At 35.0% G+C, this 25852-nt stretch overlaps 1 protein-coding gene across 1 annotated transcript in view; it reads left to right on the top strand.

The window, feature by feature from the left end:
* The window catches only part of PDGFC (platelet derived growth factor C), a 128141-nt gene extending 102932 nt beyond the window's left edge, over positions 1 to 25209 (top strand). The window contains exons 4-6 of the mRNA XM_056490275.1: positions 17143 to 17350; positions 22733 to 22950; positions 23593 to 25209. Coding sequence (XP_056346250.1) covers positions 17143 to 17350; positions 22733 to 22950; positions 23593 to 23709 — 543 coding nt within the window. The 3' untranslated portion in view covers positions 23710 to 25209. The remainder of the gene's footprint in view (positions 1 to 17142; positions 17351 to 22732; positions 22951 to 23592) is intronic.
* The last annotated feature ends 643 nt before the right edge of the window (positions 25210 to 25852 follow it).

Here is a 25852-nt window from a genome sequence, read left to right as displayed (position 1 = left end):
GCAACCCTTAAAAATCATGACCATCTTCAGAAAGACAGATGCTGTGCTAAAGAAATTTTGTTAGAAATCAATATCTTAATAGTTCAGTGAGCAGTTGGCTTGGTAAAAGCAATTCCTGAATTTGAATTTTCAAGTGTTTTATTTTCACTATTTTTCTTACTATGTCTGCATGTAAGTGTTTAAAAGGCCACTGTCCTTGAAGCTTGAAAACCCCTAAGATTTAAAATATATTTGAAAACAAATTTTTGCTAACTGTGCAACCAACACTGAACTTCCCTGCTGACTGACAGAACCAAAATGACTAGGTAGCCAAAGAGAATAAGATAACTTAGTTGAGCCAAATTATCAATCCTTCTTAGTCATCATCTATATTTCTTGAGGGGAAAGGATCAAATGCCAAATTATTTTAAACTTTCTAACTGGAAGAACAGTTAGCCCTGTAAATGTAAGCTTTTAATATGTAAGCTATTAGTAGGGTTGCCCTTGCTTATCTTCTATAATCATTCTGATCTGCTGAATTCTTCTGATTTGCATGTACATATTTGTCTTTGGGCTTTTCAATGTGAGGTATTCTGGGTAATCAAAAGTTAATAATGAAATACTTCCTGTACTTAAGTCATCTTAAGTAATTTTGGTTTGGAATTCTTGTCTTTTAGTTTAACTAAGTTCTGTCATTGATCTCCTCCTGTTTGCATTCTGTCAATATATATAACTTTAAATCCTGTATTTACTTTATTTAATTGTCTTTCTGCTTAAGAAAATTATAGGCACCTTTCATGTAGGAAAAAAACCTTTTGCAATTAGGTGCCTAAAATAGTAGTATATCTCTGATGCAAAATTAATGTGGAATTAAGGTTCATAAGAGTGTTTTGAAAGTGTTTGCTGGTATAAAAACTTCAGAGTACAGCTCAGCTTTTCACTAAAAATCCAAGATTTTGACAGGAGAAAACCAACTAAAAATTTTCAGAAAGTTTTTCAATTCTTTAAATTGGAAAAGAGACTTGCTGTTAAAGAGGGAAAAAATATCTTAAAATTTCCATTATAAAGTTTGATATTTCATCACCTGAAGCTTACAAATTACAGAGGAATTTAGAAAATCAATCCATTAAAAGTCCTGGTGAACAGGACCAACTTTTCTGTGTAGGCCTTTTTTAAAAAGTTGTTGATAATTTTAAAACACTTTTTGCCCATCTAAGGAGCATCATTAAACAAAGCCATGCATTTTCTAAAATGTACAAAGCCATAATTTTCTAAACTAGTACTATACAAAAATGCTGATGGATACTTTATGGATAGAACTGGTCTAAATTTTGTGGTGCATATTTGAAAAAGTAACAAAATGTTAAGGTGTAGTCATCATGAAAATCTGAAACTGAAGAAAAGTGATTTTACTACCACCATTACTTTCTTAATTTTCCTTTGAACTTGATTCCCTAATAAATTATGAGAGTACAATCACTTTTGAAAGATTTCTCCATTGGACTTGGTTAAAAACTTACAAAAGGTTATCTCCTAATTGAGCAATTAGAGAATTAATAATCAAGCAATTAGAGAACCCCCCAAGAGAACTAGGAAGCAAGACATCTTGCATGGGGTGCAGGTCTTTTATATCCTGCTCGGACTTTGTCGTGCACAGTGTTCTGTCCCCAGTGACAGTCTGACATGTCTTCTTGCAGAGTGGCAATTTCTTTCTGTGGGAAAAGGATGGCAGCTTGTTTCTGGCAATTATTGAAGTCCAGAGAAGAAAGAGAAAATAATACTCAAGTAACCAAGGGATGATAACTGGCAATTGCTATAGTGCCAAATTGTCATGGTTAGGTCATTTTGTATACAAATGGTGTTCTTGTGGGCATTATCAGGTGAATAATTGTATTTTAAATGTATTTTAACAATGCACTAACTAGAATTTATTATTGCATGCAATTTTAATGTTATTTCTATTAATATACAATACGACTGAAATTTCAATAATAATCATGTACTTTCCAATTTATAGGCTTGAAATCTTTGGAATTTTTGATTCTAGTTCTTTTGTCATTTACAATGTGACTGGTGACATATTTTTAAATATGCAGTTCAACAGGAACTAGTAGGTATTGTGAGTCTGAAAAATAACATCCACACCATCACAATAATGGTCACATTATTCAATCCTAAATAGATTTTTATGGTTTTTAAATTTTTTAAAATGTATTAATTAATTAATTAACTGACAAATGATTGTTTCTATGTATGTGTTTATTACGCTGATTTTAATGTTCTGCCCAGCATCTATATATTCCTCTAATTTCCTAATTAAGTGAATCATACACCATGGACCAGATTCAGTAATGAAGTAGAGATTGCTTGGAGGAGTTAAACTTTGATTCTAATCAGGTTCAATCAGTATTGATGCCCTCATTCTGAGACTACTGCCAGTGGTTATCCCAAAAAATTGGTTTATTTTTTATGGCAGAAGTTGAATTGTAGGAGATAGAAAAGAGTTGTCAATGTTGTCAATGTCGAACATCCTAGTTTCTCAGAATTCCCTTTGACAATATAATGGTTGCTAAGGTAACCCATATCTAATACTAGTATATTGTTTGAGAAGAGAAAATAACCTGAATTGTTAAATAGCAAAATGTCCTCTTCTGACCTCTTAACTAAAATATAACCTTACAAAGGGAATTTATGCTCATCTAAATTCAGGCAATTTACATTAAGTTTATGGTGATGTACTTGAAATGACAATTTGTCTTCCCTGCCATTCCCCAAGTGATTAGTTCATTGAAATCCTTGTTTGTCCAATGGGGCTGCACAGATAATGTAAAAGATGCAAAGTAGCTTCAAATTAAATAGTAAATAATGAAAGAATGCTAAGAACATGATAATGCTATCTTCTTGGCAATTAGATATCTCAAACGTATAAACATTTACAAAAACAGAAAATATTTTCTCCAAATTCAAGACTGAATCTTCCTTGGCAAAACATGACAGCCACCACAGTCACTTTACTCAACTTGTTTAACATTGCTTCCTAAGTGTAATTCATGCAGAACATCTCAATTATGTTTCATTTTTGGTATTGATAACCTACAGAATGTGTTTTTATTTTTATTTAAACAAACAGATTATCTCATGGGGTTTTACTGTGTAGGGCAGGTAGGAGAGATCTGACCAGAATTATCCGTGCAGATCTCTTCAGTGAATGTCCTTGACTGGTGTTTTCCTTGCAATGTTTCTTCCATCCCTTCTGCCCCACTCTGTTTTCTTTTTTCCCCTCTTCTTGCAGTATCTGTCAATCATGCCCTGGAAAAACCATACTACAATATATATTCAGCAATCATTGCTTATGAATTATACCTTTTTAATATGATCTTAAATTATCTTATTTTGTTTATCTGTGCTTTATTGGGGATGCAAAAGAACATTTTCAATGTAATGGCTGTGAAGTAGATTTGCCAACTTGGTCAAAAGATAAACTTATGGTTAGCCAGTATCTTTCAGTCCAGTAGGCAAAGGAACAAATAACTTTGTTTTCTCTCTGTTCAACCCCACATTACACAATGTCTGCAGTTCACAGAAAGTCATATTTCTTACAAGCTGGAAAATTCAGGTGCAACCAGTACCTCACACTTTGGCTTTTTACTTAAACTGATAATATGCCCTACATCTAACCACTTCCTAGATTGCAGTGAATAGCAGCTTGTGAAACCACAATTAATTAAAGTTTAGAAAACCACAGGTTTTGATGTCTTGAGTTCTGTAATTAGCTCCATATATTCTACATTAAATCATCAGGAACTGACAGTGTTTCTGAATCAGTGAATGTGAAAATAAGAGACACACGGATATTTTAAGTAGATATGCAAGCAGAAAAGTGTGTTTCAAAGCATAAATATTAATTTTTCAGATTAATAAAAAAGGGTATATGATGGGAATAGAATGAGAGGTGCCTCTTTAAAAGGCTCTGCAACTCTTGTAAAATTATGCTTTTGAAATACAAAATTGAAGAAAGCCTCTACCTCTTTCAAAAGTGACAGTAAAGTATAGCAGGTAGCAGCAGTTTGTGAAAGGGTTGTGATTAGTGCAGTGTTAGTGTGCAGCACTTCCTTTCTTGTGCCAGTGTTTTGACTCTAGCTTTCCTGCACAGTGAACATGCAAAAACAGAGCAATGTGAAAGGAGGAAACCAGATGAAGGTCTGTGCACATGGGGACATCCCTTTAAATCAGTGTGACTGCTATAAACAGTCTGTGGCAGGATTGGGGCCACAACTGATATCTGAATAGACTTGTTTTAAATGTTACAAGGAAGATTAATGGCCTGGTTGAGGACATAAAGCAGCATAATTTTATATCAGTTCTGATAAAAGACTACCCATACCCATACTATGTTAGCAAACCCAAATGAATATAATTATCTATCTATCCATCCATCCATCCATCCATCCATCCATCCATCCATCCATCTATATCAAGATAGTTGATCTAGTTGACCATCAGATTAATTAGAGACTATTTGGTCACATCTGTGGACAATGACATTGTTATAACTGAATATATTTGGCTTAATGGAAGACAACTGATTAACTAGCAATCCTTGGGAGAATGGTATTTTCACTACAAAGTATTGGATTTGTTATTACTTTGGGTTTATTACTTGGCAGATGCTGTCTTTCCTTATTTTCTTCTTTTTTTTTTTTTGTCAATGAAGGGGCTGAAAAGGAATTGCATGTACAAAAGAAAATGTATATTTATTCATTATAGTAAAAGTAATTAGACTGTTTAAATTATTTATTTCATTTTTAATAACACTAAGAATCAGGCCAAGGCAGTTGTTTATAGTGGTGCCTTAAAATTCAACCTATTCTATTTTAATGGATTTTTCATGCTGTAAGCAGCACCAAATTTCATGGGAGACTATTAGAAATAGAATTAAGCAGTCTGCTTTCAAACCATCTTTGAAGGATTAATTTTAAATAGCTTTGAAAAAGTAGAGCGTGGCAGAAATGCATCTACTTTTATTTTATAGCTGATACTAAAACCGTCTTCTCAAATGTGTTATATTACATACTATTTTGAGGTTTCAAAGAAATTGTAAATAATACTACCAAAGGAACTTCTGCTACTCCCAAGGAACCAACTTTTAATAAAAACCTATAACTCCCTAATTTTCTTCAAGAGAAAATAACTAAATTAAAGTCCAAAATTGAAGTACTATAATTTTTATTTTAGTTAAGGGCTTGTGGTTTGACATTCAGCTAAAAAAAAAAGTATTTTTCTACCAGATATTCTATATTTAGGTATACTTGCATGCAGTTATTTCTTTTTATATGTACCATTAGTTTACTAAATCCAAAGGGTTAAAATGTACAAATGAACAAAGAGTTACTGAGGAAAAAAAGTGTTTGGTTATGTATTCAAAAGAACATCTGGCATAGCTAGTCAAAACATACTTTAAAATTATTTAGGGTTAATTTGTTTCTAAAATTCAGCATGTCACTCAGCAGAATTTTACAGATCTTCTAGAAAGATCAGTGTTCCAGGTAGATGCTTTGCAATACAATGGCAGAGATGCAAGGCTGGAAGGGAACTCAGTGGGACTGGACCTTTTCTGAGCAATTGTCTGCTCTAAGCAAGGAGTAGATACACTAAGATCATTCTTGGTAGATTCTAGTGCTGTTCCTGAAGTCTAGGGATGAGGATTTCAGAGATTCCCCATGTCATCTGTTGCACGCTTTTACATTGTATGCAACTTTTTTCAACCACTTAACATAAATAATTCTTGTCATTGATGGACAAGGGAACAGCTGATCATCTGATGCTCTTTTGCATGTTTGTTATCTGCTGTCAGCCTGGTCTTGTCAAGATGAAAGAAAGTTGTATCACTTAATCTTTTATCATGGCTCATGATTTTATTTTCATCTTGCTCCTTCATGTGAATATACTGTTTCTCTCTGTCTGTATCTCACAAGTGTTGGAGATAAATCTGAGCACTGTATTTCCGCTGAGACCTCTCTAGCAGCTCAATATCTGTTTTTATGATGTTCTGAAAATATCCGAATGAGATTTGGTTTTTTCAAACAGGATCCCATTATCTCTTATTCAGGTTTTCATCTGCTCTGTAACATTGTTTATTCTGCTTCAGACTCTGTTTATGATTTTGCATTTATGCTTTTAATATTTTACTCCTAAATGCAAGGGATTTCAAAATACTTTTTCTTAGATTTCTCTTATTAAGCATACTTTCCCAATTAATTTTGACTTTTATTTGTTGTGCAATCACATTACTTGTGTGCATAATATATATCAAAATATAATGAAGTAACATGAAATGTGTGATGACACTAAGAATGGATATATTAGGACAGAGACGAGGTTCTTTCCCTGCAAAGTAATGTTTTGTTCAAGGATTTTTTTGCCTTCAAGGCAGGACAAGCTCTGATTTGCAATGTCTGCTATACAGGAATGTTGGGTGTGTTCATTTTATTGTGATATGAAATGAACAGAAAGCTGTTGTGGAATGCAGTTTAACATGTGTACTGAAGGATCAAATTAAAGTGGTGTTCACTGTAGAAGTTTCATTGTCCTTCACAAATACACTTTGCAGTTGTAACAAACGATCATTCCTAGTGTTTAATGTTTGATGAAACTCCTGTGAACATACCGGGATAAGTAAACATTTTCTTAAGAATACCTATCCTTTTCCAGTGGGGAAGTTCCTAGAGGGAACTTCAAGAGCAGTTCATTCACTGACTCCAAACACTTACTGTTGTTTAATTTGATTAAGCTGTTATATATGTTTTGAGTAAAATGAATAATTTTAAAAAAGGTCTGCAGGCTTAGTGTACTCTAACTATCACTGGCTATATACCCTGTCATAGAAGAATGTGCAAAACCTTTCTTCTATTCAGAGCAGCTGCATTTAAGTTTACTGTTTATTCTTTGTTAGCTGCTGTCAGTCAACTAAGAGCTAGAGTTTTGTGTACAGAAAATTTTAAAAAGGCTCTGTAAATCATAAATACAGCAGACGCAACCTTTTCCTGCTTGAATTTCATGTGTGTCTATAAATGCAGTGATTAGTAGTCACAGAAGTAGTCACAGGAACCCATTTGCTACAAGATCTGAGCAAATATTCATAAGACTATATCTACACGCCCACTGCCATCTGATTGCAGTAATCTCTATGCATTGATTCCTTTGGGCAATTAGTTTGCTGTCAGTTCAACTACAATGCTATTCCTTGTTTTTGATGATAATTTCATATCGTAAGCAAAATTCAGGTTGTCCTGTTCTCCTGACTGAAGTAAAAGATGTTCCACAATTCAGCCTTCAGGAATGTATACTGTAATTGCATAGTATCAAAGTTTCAGGGATAGAAGCTAAGCTGTGGTGAAATCCTATTCTGCTAAAGTTCAGCTAAATCTTGGAGCCAGGGTGTCTGTACAACAAATATGAACTGTAAAAAAAAAAAAAAAAAAAGGATATTGTTATAAATATTGGGAAGAGATATTCTCTGTCTTGGTCCCAGTATTTGATATATAAATATAAAGTTTCCCTTCTGGAAGAGAATTGCAGGTATAATACAACATTCATCAAAATGGAACAACTAGAAAATTACATTTAACTTTATATTCACAAAATGAAGGTAAAGGGTTTATTTATAGCAGCATTTGAAAAAAAAAACCCACTTCTTATTTAGCTGTCAACTCATGCATTTGAATGTCCATGAAGGAATATTTTAGTGCAAAATGATGTCACTATTTAAAACAGTCACTGAATACCCTACCACTTCAATCACAGGGACAGTTCAAGCACAAAACAAAAAGGAAGCTACCTTATGATCTTAGCTTTGAAACATAGAGAGGTGATTATGGGTATATTCAGAAAGTAATCAAGCACTGAAATATTGATGTAGTTTTAGAAGGGTCTCTGTAGAGTTCTACTTTAACTCCTGAGTGAGAGCAGTATGAGGAGAAAATATCACATATTTTGGAAAAGTCAGTAAGTAATCAATATAGAGTTCTGCCCTGCAAATGGGTACAAGACAGCAAATGGCCTCTTAACAATGAGCTAGATTAGGCAGGGAATAAACTTTAAATATCCTTAAATACTGTGATGAGTAGTTAATACGGGAGAGTTGAAAAGAAGGACTAAGACAGGGAGGACAGAGTTACTACTTACGAAAATATCTGTTGTTTCCAAAGCATAACCTGCAGCAATTAGCAGCAGTCCCATGAGATGTGAATAGTTGACCACCTGTCCTGCACTTTCCCTCACACGTTCCACACATTGTAAGGATTCACTGCAGCTGCTAAAGTGTTTGGGATAGTCCTGTGAATATAAAAAAGAAAATGCTATCAGACATAAAGGTTATGATTTCTTAGACATTGGGGGATTTGCCTGTTTTAGCACCTTGCTGCAAGCACATGGCAAGCTCTTTCTCCAAAGAAAGATTTTATGAGATTGTGATGAGAGAAACAGTGCTTCAGTAAATTATTTTGCTACTTCATTTTGCCTATAAATAGTCTACTTTCACTTGTTTTCAGCGGGGACTTGATCTGTATAAACACACTTCATACCCTGTATGTGTATATACATTGCCCATGGTTAGAATTAGACTAAATATTTTTATTATGCATTTAAATTGTACAAGACACAGCATTATCTACTGGGTTATAGCTTTTCAAAGTTGCAGTTATAGTCTACCCATGTTCTCATGCATGAAACAGGAATAGCCAGGTCGTTTCATAAATTTAGTTTGATAATGTTATAATGAAAGTTACTCTGAAGTTCAGAAATTAAAATATTTAGCAACTGTTGCTAGTATACAAAAGGTAGACTTTTTCTCATGGCATGTATGCTTAGTTATATGGTGTGAGGAGAGCTCACTCTCAGCTTTAAAGTCTCATTTAGAAGAGGGAAATGTATAAAAATGGAGAGAGTGTTCACTAAAAATTAAGATTTTGGAAGTAGTTATGGTTTAAATGTTACTCTGCCACAAGTGTGCTTAATAGGAACCAGACTCTGGGATAATAAACCTAAAATTAGTTTGTATATCTACAGTAATTTGAAAATTATAAAAAGAGAAATTATTTCAAGAAGTAACTCAAGATTAAAACTGACATACTGATTCTACTTTGAAGTTTCTTGTCTTGGAGATAATCTATGCCATAACTTGTTCTATACTATTATCACAGGCTAAGTGTTTGCTTTTAAATGCTTCCTGTTCAACTCAGTGAATTTCAACTTCATCAGGTCCTGCTTTCAGAATAGTAAGGCTGGGTCTTTGCCTACTGAGTCAAAATGTGTCCAAGCTGTGAGATGTCTTACATTTCTTTTCGTCTTCTATCTAGAATCCTATTCACTACCATGTCCACAAATTCTTAATGCAAGAAAATACAATTAAAACCCCATTAGAAAGGTAGAAAAGAGGCATCCGAATTTGGCTTCCAGTGCAAGTATCTGGTTGGATTCCAGGGCTTGCAGGGGTTATATCCATCATGGTTTGAAATTTCTGCAGTTGCCAAGGGTGCTGGCAACACAGCTTTCAAGCAGAGTTGTTTATACAATTCTTCTCTCCTAAATTAGCTGAAAGAATAAATCAGTGAGTGAAAGTTACCCAAAAGAATACAAGAATTACTGGGTCATTTTATAAAAAAACAATTACTTCCAGTAAAGGAGAGGCAGGTAATTTTGTAGTGCTTATTGCATACTGACGAAGCAGCATGTGCTGCTTCAATGAGACTTACCAGATGCACTGAAATGATCAATAGCATGCAACTGCATCCAAGAAAGATAGCTTTGTCTGTGTATATATTTCCTACGAATAGAAACCTCTAAAATTATCAAAATTGTTTATGGATGCTGAGCATCAGTTTTCTTCTTTTTGCCTTTAGAATGAATTAGTGTGATTTATTACTGATACATGTTATCACAGAAAAAATCAAACTGTATTTTATGCATGCATAAACACAACTATTTATGTACACATACATTATTGTAGATATTTATGATAACTGACCAATCACTAAAGTTTTTTGAAAATAGCTTCCAGAGGCTATTGCTATTGATGCATCCTCAGAGAGTTAATGAACCAGCTCTAAATGTGTCAGCTCTGTCTACATAGTGTCTCTCACACCTGTCTGTTTCAAAATGTGTTAGAGTGCATAGAGTTCAGGCAAAAAGCTGCACTTTGCCAGAGGAACACTGATGATTAGTGACATCCTGTGCTATTTCCATGCTGCTAGCTTCCTTGGGAGCATCTTGCAGTTGTTTCCAGCACAATGAGAATTCCAGGCCTTCTCTGTGAACTGCATAGAAACTCTATTTAGGGTAATATTTAAACATTTTAAAAAAAATATTTATATCAAAAGTTTAGCCTGAGAAAATGTCATGTTGCTAGTTAAGCTATAAGACTGTTATCCAATGTTAGTTTTGCAAGTCTTTATTCTTTTTTTCAGACAAAACCAGAAAGGCACACAAATGTGTTCATTTTCCCTTGTGATCTCTGTTGTTTCTCCTGTTGGTGGTTATAGAGAGTAGAGATTATGCACTATTCAGAAAACAACCCTCAAAATGCAGTAACAAAAATATGGATGTAGAGTTTGGAAAGCCACCTCTGGCTTTAAGATGTAAATTGGTGCAAGGGCATGCATGGATACTCAACAAATGAGGTCCTTAGTGAAATAAAAGGAAAACCCTGCACGCACATGAAGAGAGCCTGAACAAGCTTTTGATAAGAGGTTGTAGCACACTATAGGAACAGAAAATTTAGGGAGCCTTTGAAAGGCAGAGAGCTGGAGGCCCAGGAAAGAAGGGTGCTGTCATCCTGCAGTCTGGTTCTTGTTCATAGAAGCATTAAATTGAGGGGGGCTGGTACCCCTCTATCTGTGTGTCATTTGACTGGCAGAAGTTGCATCCCTGAAATGAGGCCAGCTGAAAGAGAGGGATGGTTAATCCAGTGCCACTGGAGCTTATTTCACCAGACCTACCTGCTCAGCAGACCCAGGGTGATGTGCCTCTCATGAAACCATTCTTGCTGCTGTGATAGTAACTTCATCTAAAGCAGTAAAAAGTGCTACAGTGGATGGAAGCTGTGGCAGCCTTCTTGACTTCCATAAACATCCTTGCCTTATTCCTGGTTTTTGGCAGCCTAAATTTATTATCTGCCTCTGTTGTTTTTTGGTTTTTTTTTTTTTTTTTTTTTTTTTTTTTGGTTGGTTAGTTTTTTTTTTAACTTGATTTCTCTACTTGGGTGTTTGCACACAGGCCCAGCTACAGATCATCCCACTTACTTCTTGAAACTTGAACAGGACTAACACCTTCTTAGCAGTACACATTAATTTTGCACAGAAAAGTCTTTATAAATTAGAGACTTTCACAAGTGCATTTTCTTTTGTACTGCATAGATGCAAGCAAGTAAAAGCCTGTGCTTTTTCAGGCAGGTCAGGATTTAAGGAGGCTTTTCACACCTATTACAGCATGTACTTATAGGAGAAAATAAAGAGCTATTGTTATGTGGAGAAATTTGTGTCCTCAGGGCAAACTGGAAAGAGTTGGATATCTGCTTTCTCTCATAGCTTCTAATGATGCTTAGTAGGAGGGTTACCTGTGATTACAAAGGAAGAAAACAGGCTCTTTATTGTGCGTGTTACAAGAAGGTGCATGTACTATAAGTTTCAAAAGCATTATCTTTAAATCTAAGCAGGACTTGGAGTGTTAATTAAATAATTAAAAAAATATTTTTTAATTATTGCAATAATTAAAAAAAAAAAAAAAAACAAAAAAAAAAACCCAAAAAAACCAAACCAACAAACTCTAAGGATATTTAATTAAAAGAAATATGTTACTTCTTTCAAATTACTGATCCTAGTTGGGTTTCAGGGGAGCCTAGATTCCTTTGAGGTTTTTATGGAGTCCCTTCTAGTTTGATTAAACTATGCAGATGTTTATTAGTTTCTCTGAACTGTACCAACTGATAAATGGGTCATAACTTAGAAACTGCTTGACAATATTTTCTTCAAGACAAGTAAGGGAAAAAAAGTGGGGATTTCTTTTGTGGGGAGGTAATTATTTTAGACATAGTATTCAGTACTTGTAAGTGTCCTGTCATGCCAAGTATTTGACTCACTTGTTTTTGTTTTTCCAGTCTTAACTTAGTGCTTGCATTATTAGAGATGAAATTCCTTATTCCTGGCAGCAGCAACCTAACATTACTATTTTTTGCCTCTCCTTTAACTGGAAGAGGGTAGTGTTAGTACATTTAGGGTGTTAGTACTCTTATCCTGAGAAACAGGTGCAAAATAAAGGCTTTTCTTAGGTTATAATAGTGCTTGAGAGCTGATCTTGTGTAGAATGTAGGTCATGTTATGTTCTGAATTGTTTATCCTTGGAGCAGGTACAGTGCAAGGAAAGAACAGACGGATAGTGGCATGGATAGTGGAGAGGTTATAATATCCAGTCTCATATCCAACTTTATACCTGGTATCTGTCTAATACACTTCTGGATTCTTCAGATAAACCAATAAGAATCTAACAAAAATTCATTGTATTCATTCTGTCACAGAACTTGTGAGATCAAGGGGTTGCCTTTATGCTCATTTTACAGATTCGATAAGGCTGTGTTACAAACCTGTATGCTGGTGCCAGGGTGAATCTAAAGCTATTTGTGCATTTGTGTGAGCAGCTGCTGTGCTTTCAATTGTGATGGCTTTACTGTTGCAGGTCTATGCTTCTTTTTCAGAAGTTTGCCTCTTCTTTATTATTCAGCCACATACACAGTCATGCTGGCATAATAAGGAGATACTACTTACAGATGCTTTACATTATGAGGGTTTGGCCTAAACACTGTGCTGAGGATAATGCAAGAAATATGTGTAAGAGCAAGAAATTAATCATAAGTCTTCAAGTTAGGCTACATATTAAATAATACTTTAGGCTTGAAATTCAACTAGATAATTTTAAATTTGTTTGTTGAAGTTTTTGTTCAGATTTGCTGCTTCAGTGAGGCTTGACAACTTATTTTACTTACCATAGTATCTCACTCTTTTCAGTTGAGAAAGAGGCTAGATGGAATTGTTTTGATTCCTTTAATAGGGCACAACTAACATGGTGAGTATCATAAGATTGATTTTTAGTCCCTAATTTTTTTTTCTGGGGCCCTTTTATGCGGGATATTCCAGGCTGGATAGTCTTGTGACATTAGTCTGTATTATTTCTGTCCTTTTTTCCAAGCCCATATCTTTAACTGTTGCCTAAATTTTCCCTATTGGCCTGTCTTGTACGTTTGTAAGCAGCTTAGGGGATTTTTGTATGGTATTTGTTTTGATAGAGCTAAGTGCATGTACAGAAATACCATATAAACAAACCTGGAGAAAATTCTGTTTCACCAATTTTCATTCTTGGCTGTTGTACAGGCCAGCAGAAGTTCAATGTTTTCAGCTGTAGTTTTCATCCTGAATCATTTTAACTAACAGTAGATATGCAACTGCTTGTCTCTAACTTTATTGTCTCTATATTTATGATTATTAAAGTAATTTGAAATTGTTTCATGAGCAGAAAATCAGAAAAAAAAGGCACATTATGTTTTTTTACTGGAGGAATCACATAGAGAACCTGAAGTATTTGCCAAATCTATCTTGACAAATTATTCATGCTCAGGAAAAAAAGATAAGAAAGGTGGTCTCAAACCTAAAACATTGGTATAAGTTGATAATATGTTGCTATGAAAGAAGAAGTGTTTACTCTCAATTAGTATTTATTATAGCAGAGCGTGGAGAACATCACTTTCTAGAAAAATGGTTTCCATCAGGAAAGATATTTTGGATAGCTACTATATTTGGACCGCAGAAGTGTCTGTGGTCTTGGTTTGTATCTCTCCTGTCAGATAAATAAATATATGTTAAATCAAAGTTGATTATTTTTTAGCTGACCTGTTAGGGGAGACATAGAAATTTCTGGGGAGTAAATTAGGGGATGTTGTCTATAGAATGAATATCCAATTGAGAGATGGCTGCTTCATTATCAGATCATTATCTCCATCAGTGTTGAGCACCAAATAGCTAGAGATTATCAGTGATCCTCCTGGGAGGCTTTCCCACCATCATTCTGCTGTGAAATGGCATCTCTCTCTGACATCCACTGACTGCTGATGTCATAGCACAGCACAGAGAGTGCCTTGAGAACACCAGGAGTGTCAGGCACACAGGTGGAGTGAGGCATCCAGGTAGGACTGCCTAGACAAATATAGATTAAATTACAACAGGAGTAATAGACTTACTATAAAAGTGACTGAAAGCTTCAGGTAAGAAGCATGTCAACATTTCTGAGTTGCAGCTATGATGTTACTTTTCCAAGTTATGCTGAAGTTCTGCATTTGCTTGTTCTAAAAGGTGTGTGCCATCAATGAAGTTGAGTTTTAATTTCTTGCATCAAGTCATTTCTGCTTTCTGCTCTGCGAGTAAAACCTTATTGCAGGTGTAAAGTCTGCCAATAGATGACAAACTTTGAGAAAGTCAAGTGAAATTATAAATTGTATAGAATTCCAACATATAGTTTTAGTCACTGGAAGGAGTACCACTTAAGATGCCCTGGATGTTCTGTCCAAAAGATTTAAATTACAAAACAATTAGTATCCACTAGCAAGTAAAAACAATGTAAAGTATAATTAGAAGTACTGTTTATCTTGAAGGGTTTATTGAATTGAGATTTCATAAAGGTTATTATGTCACAAATTCAATATACACCCTTTATAGCTTTATGATATCAATTATCTTTCATCTTTGTTACACTTTAACTGTCATATAAATTGACTAACATTAAAGATTATTGGGAAAAAATTCTTAATCCTGAGATCCTAATGCCTTTATTCTAAAACATTCAAAGTTGCATAATTACTTTTTCTTTTCTGCTTTGGGCTGCTGTGAGAATGACTAGAAAGTGGTGGCAACTTTAACTGTGTTACCATTAAGTGCAGAGATTCACCATATCCTCACATTTTTACTCAGGCAAATGCCTATTGAATCCGGAACACCATAAACTGATGGATTACTTGCTACATATGTATTGTTTATTGTGCGTGATGTAAGTTGTAAATATGAAAATAGATTCTAGATCAACACATTTTCTTCTAGAATCCACCTATTTCTCCGGCAACAAAAATCCTAGAAGTAAGATACTGAAGTAAATTATTTACCTAGAAACAAAATAGAAGAGTTTTTTGGGTTTTTTTACTTCAGTTATTACTGGTTTTGTTTTTCATGTTAGTAAAACCCTGCACCTCCAAACCAGGAAATGTGGTTTTTACACCATTGTGGAGAAAAACAGGAAGAAAAGTTTTGGAATGGTTGTTTTCTTGACCATCTGAATTACAGTGTCAGAGCACCATCCAGAAGCTTACTATGCTAAGTAGCATATTTTGCTAAGAGCAACTATTTAAATTATAGACCAGAATTTTTTTCTTTATTATCATAGTGGATCAACATGTTACTATTTTTAATACAGGCAATGGAGCAAAGAGAAGAAGAAATATTTTAATATTTTGAAAATCACGTTCATCCAGAATGGGAAACAACTGGTTCACCAATTCTATTGAAAATTATTAGCAATATGAAAATACTGTAAAATTAACAGTAGCAGAACACTTAATCTATGTTTTGTATTATTTTTGCAAGACTTCCAGTTAAAAAGCAGCACAAATCCTTCTAGTGGCTGCATTTCTTGAAGTTGTAGAGAAAGCCTTGTAGCAAAAAATATGAAGGCTATCATGGTTACTCCCATTTGCTGCTCTTTCAACCATACATTTAGCTGAAACAAAAACTGCATATTTAATAGAATTTAGAGGACAGAAAGTAAAATATTTTTATTTCTATGGGATGCAGCTACCACAGGAATATATATTTTAGAAAACTCCTGCTGAGTGAGTAGTGTTACAAGAATTATTTTACTAAATCTTCTTTTCCAGCATAACTGTTACATTTCTCATCAATTTCCCTGATCATTTTGAAAAGGTAAATGACTACCTACCATTGATCTGACTTTATAAATGGAAAAACTTACAGTATATACACACTTCACATTACAGTATTGAGAGTGCCATTTTGTCACTAAGTGGTAGGAGGATTTTTAAATATAAATATCTATATAAACACATATTATTGTCTTTTCCATCCCCTAAATTGGCAGCATGTTCAAATTTTTCTTCATCTTTCTTACATGATCCAGATTAATTGCTCTGGTGCAGTTAAGCAGACATAATGTCTGTAGTAATGTCTGTATACAGAAAAGCCTAAAGCCTAAACTTCAGGTGCTTCAGAAGCAGCTTCCTACTTAGGCTTACCTTCCTGCCTTGTTTTATTCTTTTGAAAATACGAATCAATACATAATTTTTAAACAGATTGTAGAGTGAACAAAAACAGATGCCTCACTTTGCTTGACTTGTCTGTGACTAAGTACTCCTGTCCACTGAGTTTGTCAGTGAAATTTGCGCTGGGGGAAATTACTTTTTCAAGACTCAATTTCAACGTTTAAGTACTTTTGATTTAATTTGAAACATTTTTTTCCTTTCTTTGTAAGGGAGAAATAATTTTATTTATGCCAGATGTTGTTATTATTCTGTTCATTATTGCTTGACCAGAAACATAATTCTTTGCACAGTATGAAACACAACTAGTGCTTTTTTTATCTATAGATGAGAGAAAGAATATTTGCTGTCTTTGTACTGGGGTATGTTAATATTTTGCATTGAAGGATAAGAAGACAAAGATTGTGGCTAAGTTTCTGAGTAAAGGCAGAATGTCAAATGTTTCAGATTTCTAAAAGGGTTTAGGAAATGCCTGTAAATGGGGCCATATTTTAAAATCACGTTCTATTTCTAAAGTCCTATCTGTCTCTCAGTGAACATCTTCAAAGGACAGGTGAAGTGGCATGCTAGCTGCAAATGGCTGGAAATGTAAGAAAAGGCAAACTCTGCAGTGGAAGTTTGTTTACAATTATTGCTAAAGATTAATTAGGTACTTTTTGACTCTTGTCATTTATCTTAGTAGATAAACTGTACTTCACTTACAAAGTTTCCCAGCTATGTAACTTGGTAAGGTACAGCACTTTGCCAAAGCAGATCCATTAACCCTCTGACTGGTGCCCTTCTCTTGGGTTTGATTGCAGCACCACACAGAAGCACCCAGCCCATCCCTGCTACCCCCATCAGCCTTGCCCTTGGATGTATTAAACAATGCAGTGGCTGGATTTAGCACTGTGGAAGACCTTATCCGCTATCTTGAACCAGATCGATGGCAGCTGGATTTGGAAGATTTGTACAGGCCAACATGGCAACTTCTTGGGAAAGCATACATTCATGGGAGGAAGTCAAGAGGTAATTTACTCTTCTGTTTGGCCTTGCAGCTTTCTATGGGTATGATTTCTTGACAAAGAATTAAGATTGTTCTTCAACTTGAGTTTTGGTTCCAATAATATGCTAGAAAGAGAGCAGATACCATTGTTATTAGCTGTCCTCAACATTGTATTATTTGAAAAAGGACAGTAGCTAAACTCAAAGGAATTCAGCAGGAGAGGGCAGTAAAGGGAAATTAGAAACAAAAACAACAAAAAAGAAGCAAACAGTAGTTTCCTGTAGAGAACCTGAGAGATCTTTATTTCTCTAAAGCAACAGGTCATCTTGACAAAGTCACATATTTGAAATTTGTGGGTTTCTTATATTATGAGGGCAATTTTTTTTTTTATTTGAGGTAGGTAATGTCTTACACTTACTGTATCATGTTGTCCTGGTTTGAAGAACACATGTGAATGATAGTTTATTTCCCTAGAATTTTTCCAGTCTCTACATGAAATGAATTGAGAGCAATTACCTAAGTGTTTCTCTTTGATGACACCTTAGGAAATACCATGTGTCCATGTCTGGGTTGATCATACAGTTGTCAACTTCATCAAAAGTAAAGTAGAATGTGTTTTCAAAATTTGTAGATCTATTGATCAGCAACTCATTTTCTTCCTTCTACATCTGACACTCGTGAATTTCCTGCCACATCCCACCCAGATTACATGCGGATGATAGGGTGAAGGCAATACCACCTTCCTTGCTCACCATACAGCATGAAAAGGAAAACATATGAACATAGCTGAACAGATTTCCCTGTTGGTGGATGTAAGCTAAAAGTTATCATCTGATCAGCAAGAAAAGGGAGGAAGTAGAACCTTTCATAGCTCAAATTTAAGTGTTTGACAGTTAATTCTTAGATCAGAGCCCAGAAATCAACATTTGTACCCTATCCATATTGCTATAGCCCTGCATAGACCAGCTAAAATATAAGCCAAAGAGGAGGAAATATCTTTAAAAGCTCTCAGATAATCATTTAACACTTCCTTAATTATAGAGATTTAGTATTTGCCCAATGCATGCCATAAGCACACAGTAAGTGGGAGAAAAACAAAATGCAGGTGTTGGTTAACATCTGTATAGACAAAAACAACCTCCCTGCAAGACACATCTTAAAAAGAAACTATCAGAGTAAATCTTTTAAAGACTTCTAATTAGATGCTGAAATAGAATTTTTCACTGAATAAACATTTCATAGTATTGCCACATTTGTCTTCGAGACCACCCTCAGACTGCATTACCGAGTCTGTAATACAATAGCCTGCGGTGGAAAATATGCCCAGTTGAAACGACATAGGACTCTTCAATAGATAGGAAAAGCTAAACCTTTCTCTTCTTTTTAATTTTTTCCTATGTTATTCTCTCAAGCGGGATGTTTGCTATATTTCAAAACCTTTTTAAGAAATGTTTGTCAGAAGTGCATATCCTAAAATTTTTGATTTTTTCAAACTCTTTGATTCATGATTAAATCAGTTCCATTTTTACAGTGTTTCAGTGAAAAAGCTAAATTACTGTCCTGTTTTCATAAACAAGTTACAAAATATATCTTACTTTATGTAGAGAAATGTCCTCTCTTCCTACATAATTTGTAGGGCAAAACTATATTTAGACAACCTTAATTCCAGAGAATTTCTGTCTCTGATGTTTTCTCTGTATAAAATGCTTCCAAAAACTTCATCAGGAAAGAAGAAGCACCAAGTTCAGAAGCTTTAATGTTTAAATATAATCCTAAATTCTTTTATACTATTAAACATGCTTAAAAATAAAATATATTTTGCTGTGCAAAAATATATCCCATCACTTCCCACTGAAATAAATGTATAATCATTAGAACATGTTCTGAAATCTCCTTAAGGAGACAAAAACCAGTCCCAATCAAAGCACAGTCCTTAGTAGTTGTGTTTTTTGTACAGTTATGTGAATTTTTCTTTTCTTTATACCCCACTTCTTGCTTAAGATTTTGTAACAGCTCCTATTGTAGAAGCCAGTAAGAAACTTACATTCTCAGGAATATCTCCAAAGTGCTTAGGAATGAAAACCATTCTGCTGCTATCTGTGCTCTCACACAAGTGCCACAACTGGAATTTGATTTGTTTCATTGACTTTGAAAGCAGTATCCAGCTGGAAAAATGTTTGGGGAAAGAAGTTTCCCTGTGGTACTTCATACACATCCCAAAAGATGCCAGAAAATTGCATTGCCAATTGCATAACAAAATTAATTTCAGGCTGCTGTGAACATGAATTAGTTCAGTTACGTGTGCCAGTGTAGGCACACTCTTGAAATAGACTTTACTGTAGGCCTACCTGCATCTACGTTTTTTCCTCCTTCACTAATTTTTATTTTAGTGTTTCCAATTTATGTTCTACTGCAGAGCCTTTCACTCCTCCTGAGCTAGTGCTAGACAAAAGAACCTTGACTGTTGTGTCAAACATGATACATGAGTGGAAGCCAAGTTGAAGGAGTGTTTAAATGTTCACATTATAACAGGTACTGTAACTCAGTGCACTTGGGAAATCCACATAACCTTTTATTGTGGTTAAGTAAACACTTTTAAGGGAATATATACATTCTCTCATCTAGCTTCATGCCCACAGTGTGTTAAAATAAATGTTGAACAGACAGCTACTCTTTGAAAAAGTAACAGCTTCATTCACACACTTCAAAGAATTATATAAGCCCTAGATAAATTTGTCACAGACCTTTTAATGAAATTGAATTACATAAGGTAGGGCAAGGGTTCATTGTGAGGTATCATAGCAATATACCATAGTACATTTTAAAGCATGGAAATCAAACATGGCATTTGTTCATCTATCCTGAAGCCTGTTGTAATAGTAAAGCACATTGAAAGATATCTGCTAAGAGCTGACTGCTCTGTGCTCTCCAACAGAACCCTTTTAAAATTAATGTCTGCAGGTCTGAGGGGTTGAGTTCAAATTATTTCCTTTTTTGTGACAAAGTGAGTAACATACTGCTTATTTTAGTGCATAGTCCTTTCTCTGTAACTACAGCTAGCTGTAGGTATGGAACTTAATGCATTCCTCTGCTGGAAGTCAGGAGGCAATGGAGAAGGACATCACCACACAAGAATCTCTCCCAGTGGGTCTACTCCATGGGTCTGCTGGAAGAGATGTCAGTGCCCAGCATCTACTTTCAATACCTCATGGTGAAGGGCTGAGCAGCACATAAGCTGTTTCAAATTCAGTGCCCCAAGCATATCAGTCTCTGCAGAAACAATCTTCCAGGAAAAAGTATCAGCAGAACTAGTGCTTCTCAAAGTGTGCTTCAGGCGTTTTGTCCTCATTCAGACAGCTCACTTATTATATGTTTAAAAACATAACAGAAGAAAGAAGTACTCCATTCCTGTCCACAGTCCTTGATTAATGGAGGTAGACACATTCACCTTTTAAGTGACTCAGCCTAGAGCTATTAGCTGATCAGAAGAGCTTAAATAATTTCTGGTTTCTCACAGTGAATCTCTCCCCCAGAAGTTTTGTCTCTCTTTTCCTCTGCTCCCTTCTCAACTTTCTCCAAGGAATGCTCTTGCAGTGTGGGAGGCAGGCTGGTGTCCTATCAGTAACTTTATTGGAGTTATTACACACTCCTCCCTCCTAAAATTCAGCTTGTTTATTTAGGAGCCTATTTTAAGCCGATAGTGATGGAATGAAGCACCCCAGCTTGGCATTCACTGTGAGTGCAAGCAAAGAAAAGGTTTCAGTGTGTTAAATGACCTTTCATGATAATAAATCCTTACTTATGTATGCCAGTATATGGATATGGCCTGCAAAAGAAATGTTTGAAGGAACATGGATTGAAATTTCTTCACAATGATCTGCTCCTGGGAGAGTACCAGTGAGCATTTTTGCTAAAGAAATTCAGCTTCTAAATTTTTTTATGTCTTATGTGTTTAAATAGAATTAGGAGGAATTATCTTGCCTTGATAGGCCGAAGTTCTTCTTGATGACCTCTTGAGGCTCTTTACATAGTAGAGAGGAAAAAAATGGTGTTTCTCTAGAGGGTGATTCAAATCAGAAACTTATTTTAGCTTTTTTGTATATATTTTTATTTATGAATGGATGACATTATTTTTTAAGCAATCTTAATGCATTGGAGTTCTTTTTCCTCCCTAATTTTTTCTTGATTTATCTTAAAACCAGTTGGTTAAAGGTCTTTGCCACTTTGTTTGGGGCCCTTGTTTCACTCATCTCAATAGCCACGTTATCGTAGTGTTTTCATTTTCTCTTTATGTTCTTGGTTTTTACTAGAGAGAGTAGTATCCTTGTAAATTAGACATCACTTCTGTTCCTTAGTGGTAGATGTGGAGAAAAACAATTCAGACAAAAGATCCTTATAGTCTGATCATTATAGTCTGAGTTTTCTGAAATAAATTCAATTTATATTGTTTCTCACTTTTTCCCCGCAGTCTTATTATTTTTTCCCAATTTTAAACTGCTTCTTTCAAGGCTTGTTAGCTCTCGACTGTGCTGCAAAGAGGAACATAAAGGAACTTGTCCTCTTTCAGCTCTTTTCATGAACTTGCTGTTCAACTATTGGCAAAGTGGAACTTTAATATGATACAGTGGAACCAGTTTATAGGGAAACTGGTGTCAAATATTATATCTTTAACTTGCATTTCAAGTAACTTGCTTACAAGGAGGAACTTTTATTTAAAACACATCAAGAGAAAATGAAACCTAGAGAAACGACAGAAATCCATATATATGCTGCTATGAAGAGGGAGGAGAAAATGGAGCCTACTAATAGTTATATAGATATACAATCTTGTGCACTTATTTATTCTGTGCAGAACTCCCTGATGATGTCAACTACTCGAAGTTCTTAGCCCATAGAAGTGACTTCTGCTTAGAAATGAATGGCTTCATTCTTTCTTATACTTACAATGCCCTAGCAAAGATGCAATAGTTGAAATTTTAACAAGGATGAAGTTTGAATGCTTTATTGCAAGGGAATTTAAAAAGTTTTTGAAATTTTGCAGGATTCTTAATTGCTCTCTCTGTTTCACCAATCCAAAATGTCCGTAGAATAGCAACACTGAAGCTCAGAGTGTTAGGATAAACCAAGTGACTTCCATTACGGTTAATTTGATAAAACATGTGGAAGATAGCCAAATCTTGCTTTAATTTGAACCAACTTTGCCAGCATTATAAAATAACTGGTGAATATGCAGTGATCATTCCGTTTAAGTTTCATGGTATTCATGGAACTTCAGTATGACACTTTTGTGCGGAACCTGCACGGCAATGAACCTTCCCCATGGGTTCTGCACTGCTGAAGTGATTTGCCACAAATGAACTTGGATTGGAAATCAGGAAAGCGCTGTTTTCTCTGTCTCTTTGCAGTGGTGGATCTGAACCTCCTGAAGGAGGAGGCGCGGCTGTACAGTTGCACTCCGCGCAACTTCTCAGTGTCCCTGAGGGAGGAGCTGAAGAGGACAGACACCATCTTTTGGCCGCTGTGTCTGCTGGTGAAACGTTGTGGTGGAAACTGTGCCTGTTGTCAGCAGAGCTGCAATGAGTGCCAATGCGTGCCAACAAAAGTCACCAAAAAATACCATGAGGTATACATTGTTTCTACATTTGCATGTTTGGAAATAATGAAAGCCAGTTAAGGTGTTTATTTTTAAAACAATAGATGCACCAGTATTTTATGTATTGCACTTTTAGTAAATATTTTTTAGCATTTAAACTAGGTATTGCATTGAAAAAAATAAAATCTTCCTTGTTAATATACTTTTCTCTGCCACTAAATAATTTCTAAGTTTTTTACTAGTGCAGTTCAGACACATAACAACCATACCTTTTGTTCTTTCTCTAGTAGTAGATATTAACTTTATGAAGAAACAAATATTTATTAATTTCTTTGCTATAAATTGATAGGTAAAATTATTTATTATACAGTTATCTACTTGGGTTAACTCTACTGTTTGCTCTTAAATAAAATCAAGTGTAAATCTGAAATTGCAAGTCTTGTCTTTTGTAAAGCCACATGATTTGATCATGCTCAGCATGATTTAAGCAATTTTGTAAATGGCTTGAGGTAAAAGCAAAAATAGCTACGAGTGGGTGGAATTAAGAAGAAATTCAGTTTTAATATGCTTCCTGTCATCTAGTGGGTTTCCAGTGCAATCTGGTAAGATCATAGTCTAGGTGTGTGATGAAGCACTTGCCATTTTCTTGATGCTTGGCTTCTTCTTCTTCAGGTTCTTCAGCTGAAGCCAAGGACTGGTGTCCGGGGATTGCATAAATCATTGACAGATGTACCCTTGGAGCACCACGAGGAGTGTGACTGTGTGTGCAAAGGGAATACTGAAGGATAAACATAATTTAATTGTGCTGTTTTCTTTGAAAGCACATTCAATCAATGGCTGATTCTATTATGGGGCTTGTGCATTATCTCCTTCTGTAATCTCAGTTGTTTGCTTTGGGGATCTTCCGTCTTGAAGATTTACAGTGAGCTCTAAAAAGAGGAGAAGCCAAACTGGGATTATATGTTGTGTGACAGCTCTGTTTGGAGGCCCAGTGAAATGATGGGAGAAAGGCATCAATGAGGGATTTAAAATATATGTATTGTTGTTATTCCCCACAATTTTCTTGGCAACACATGGATTTATAATTTAGGAGTAAAAAATAGATTTATAAGGCTGACATCATGGAGACTTGATCCTGCTGGCTGTCTCATTTCTACAGCTCAAGTACATCTGGCCTCTGGTTGAAAACACCTGAAATCTTTCTGTGTTCAGCTACTCCTACATACTCTAAATCAAAGCGTTCTCTGTTGTATAAACTTGCGTTAAAACAGACTTTTTCCGAATTAAATTTAATTTGTCTAATGCTGGTAGGAAGGACTGGATTTTTCCATGTGCTCTAGTAAAGTTCCTGCCTTTTAGAAGGAAGACTGGACAATAACGTGAGCTAAGGAAGCAAACATTGAAAAGAACAGCGCCTTTATTCTTACTACTATGGCTGATGATTTTTTTGTGTGTTTGTTATTTTTATCGTGTACATTTTTATACCCTCCTATTGACAATATAACTATTTGCTTTTCTAAACTTGTTAAATATATCTATTTTTACCAAAGGTATTTAATATTCTTTTTTTATTACAATCTAGATCAACTATTTTTTAGTTTTCTGAGACTTTTAAGCCAGATTTATACAGTTGGAGGAACAGAGATGTGGTTACAGTGGGAAAGAAGTGTAATCTCTTTGCAGTTTGTTTCTGCAAGTGAAAAGTACAGTTTTTTACCTGGAAGCAGGTATGGCAGAGATGTGTGGATGAAGCTCAAAGCTTGCTAGCTCCATGAGACTGAAAATATGAGAGACAGAGGTTATTATAACCTGTTTCACAAGCTGACTTTAAAATTCCCTCTCTCCATACTGGCCTTTGTCCAGGTAGAAGAGAAATGAGCATAGATAGATGCATTCTGGCTTGTTTAACTCTTTATTTCTTTAAAGGAGAATGACTCCCAATGTAAGAAGAGACACTGGTGGCTTGCAGCCATCATGATGCATCATGATCATGGGAAGGCAGCCTTGTCAATGGTGAAGTGTATGGTTTTCCATTGACAGAAATAGCTGTTTAAGTACTGTTCACTCACAGGAACATAACACTCTGCAGTGCAGTTTGATGAACTCTATGGTATCTTTCTTCTGTATGTTATATTCTTTAACCAATACACTTATCCCACCCTATGCAAATTGAAACGGAAACAGTAAAGTATTTTGCTTGTAAAATGCTATAACATTATGCCTAGTTTATTTTTTTGACTATTGGATTTTCAGATTGTAATGAATCACAAAATAAAGTAATAATGCTAATTTTGGGAGAATAAATGTTTCATTGTGGTTGTGTATTTGTACCTTTCAATATACAATTTAATGGGAAAAGTTAGGATGGTGATTTTCTCCATATCATTTTGAAAGTCAACTCTGAAAACAAAAGTCTTCTGTTGCCAAGACTTCTACTTGCTTTATTAATTCTGCATTACTGTAAATCCATAAGAAAAAAGAAAAGGAATTAATGTGATGTTATTTGTATAAACATTCAAAGTGTTCAAAATTGTGTGGATGTGAACCCATCAGTTTGAAATAACATCTTCTGTTATTGTTTCCATAGAAATGAATTCTGGTGAAATTTTGGGTTTTCTGCAAGTTGGTATGACTTTCTGATACCAGTTATGGAAAACACTCAGGTGGCTTCTTATTTTGTCGCCACCCTCAAACTCCTACTCAGGAAGAATAATTTCTGGTGTGAATGTGACATATAATTGTCCAGTCTGAATATTAACCCTATATGAAAATACCGAATTACGGCCACACAAGAAACCTGGTTTACTTGAGTTTTGAGTCTTTGACTAGAAGTGTTTTGCAGGGATGTTGGGGATGTTTTTGCATTAATGTTGTCCTTTTTTTTAAAGAGTTTTTAAACAGCAAGTCAAAGTAAAGACAGAAATCATAGCCT

This window comes from Oenanthe melanoleuca, chromosome 4 (assembly GCF_029582105.1).
Source record: "Oenanthe melanoleuca isolate GR-GAL-2019-014 chromosome 4, OMel1.0, whole genome shotgun sequence".
NCBI lineage: Eukaryota > Metazoa > Chordata > Aves > Passeriformes > Muscicapidae > Oenanthe > Oenanthe melanoleuca.
This window is presented reverse-complemented; position numbering and strand designations above follow the sequence as displayed.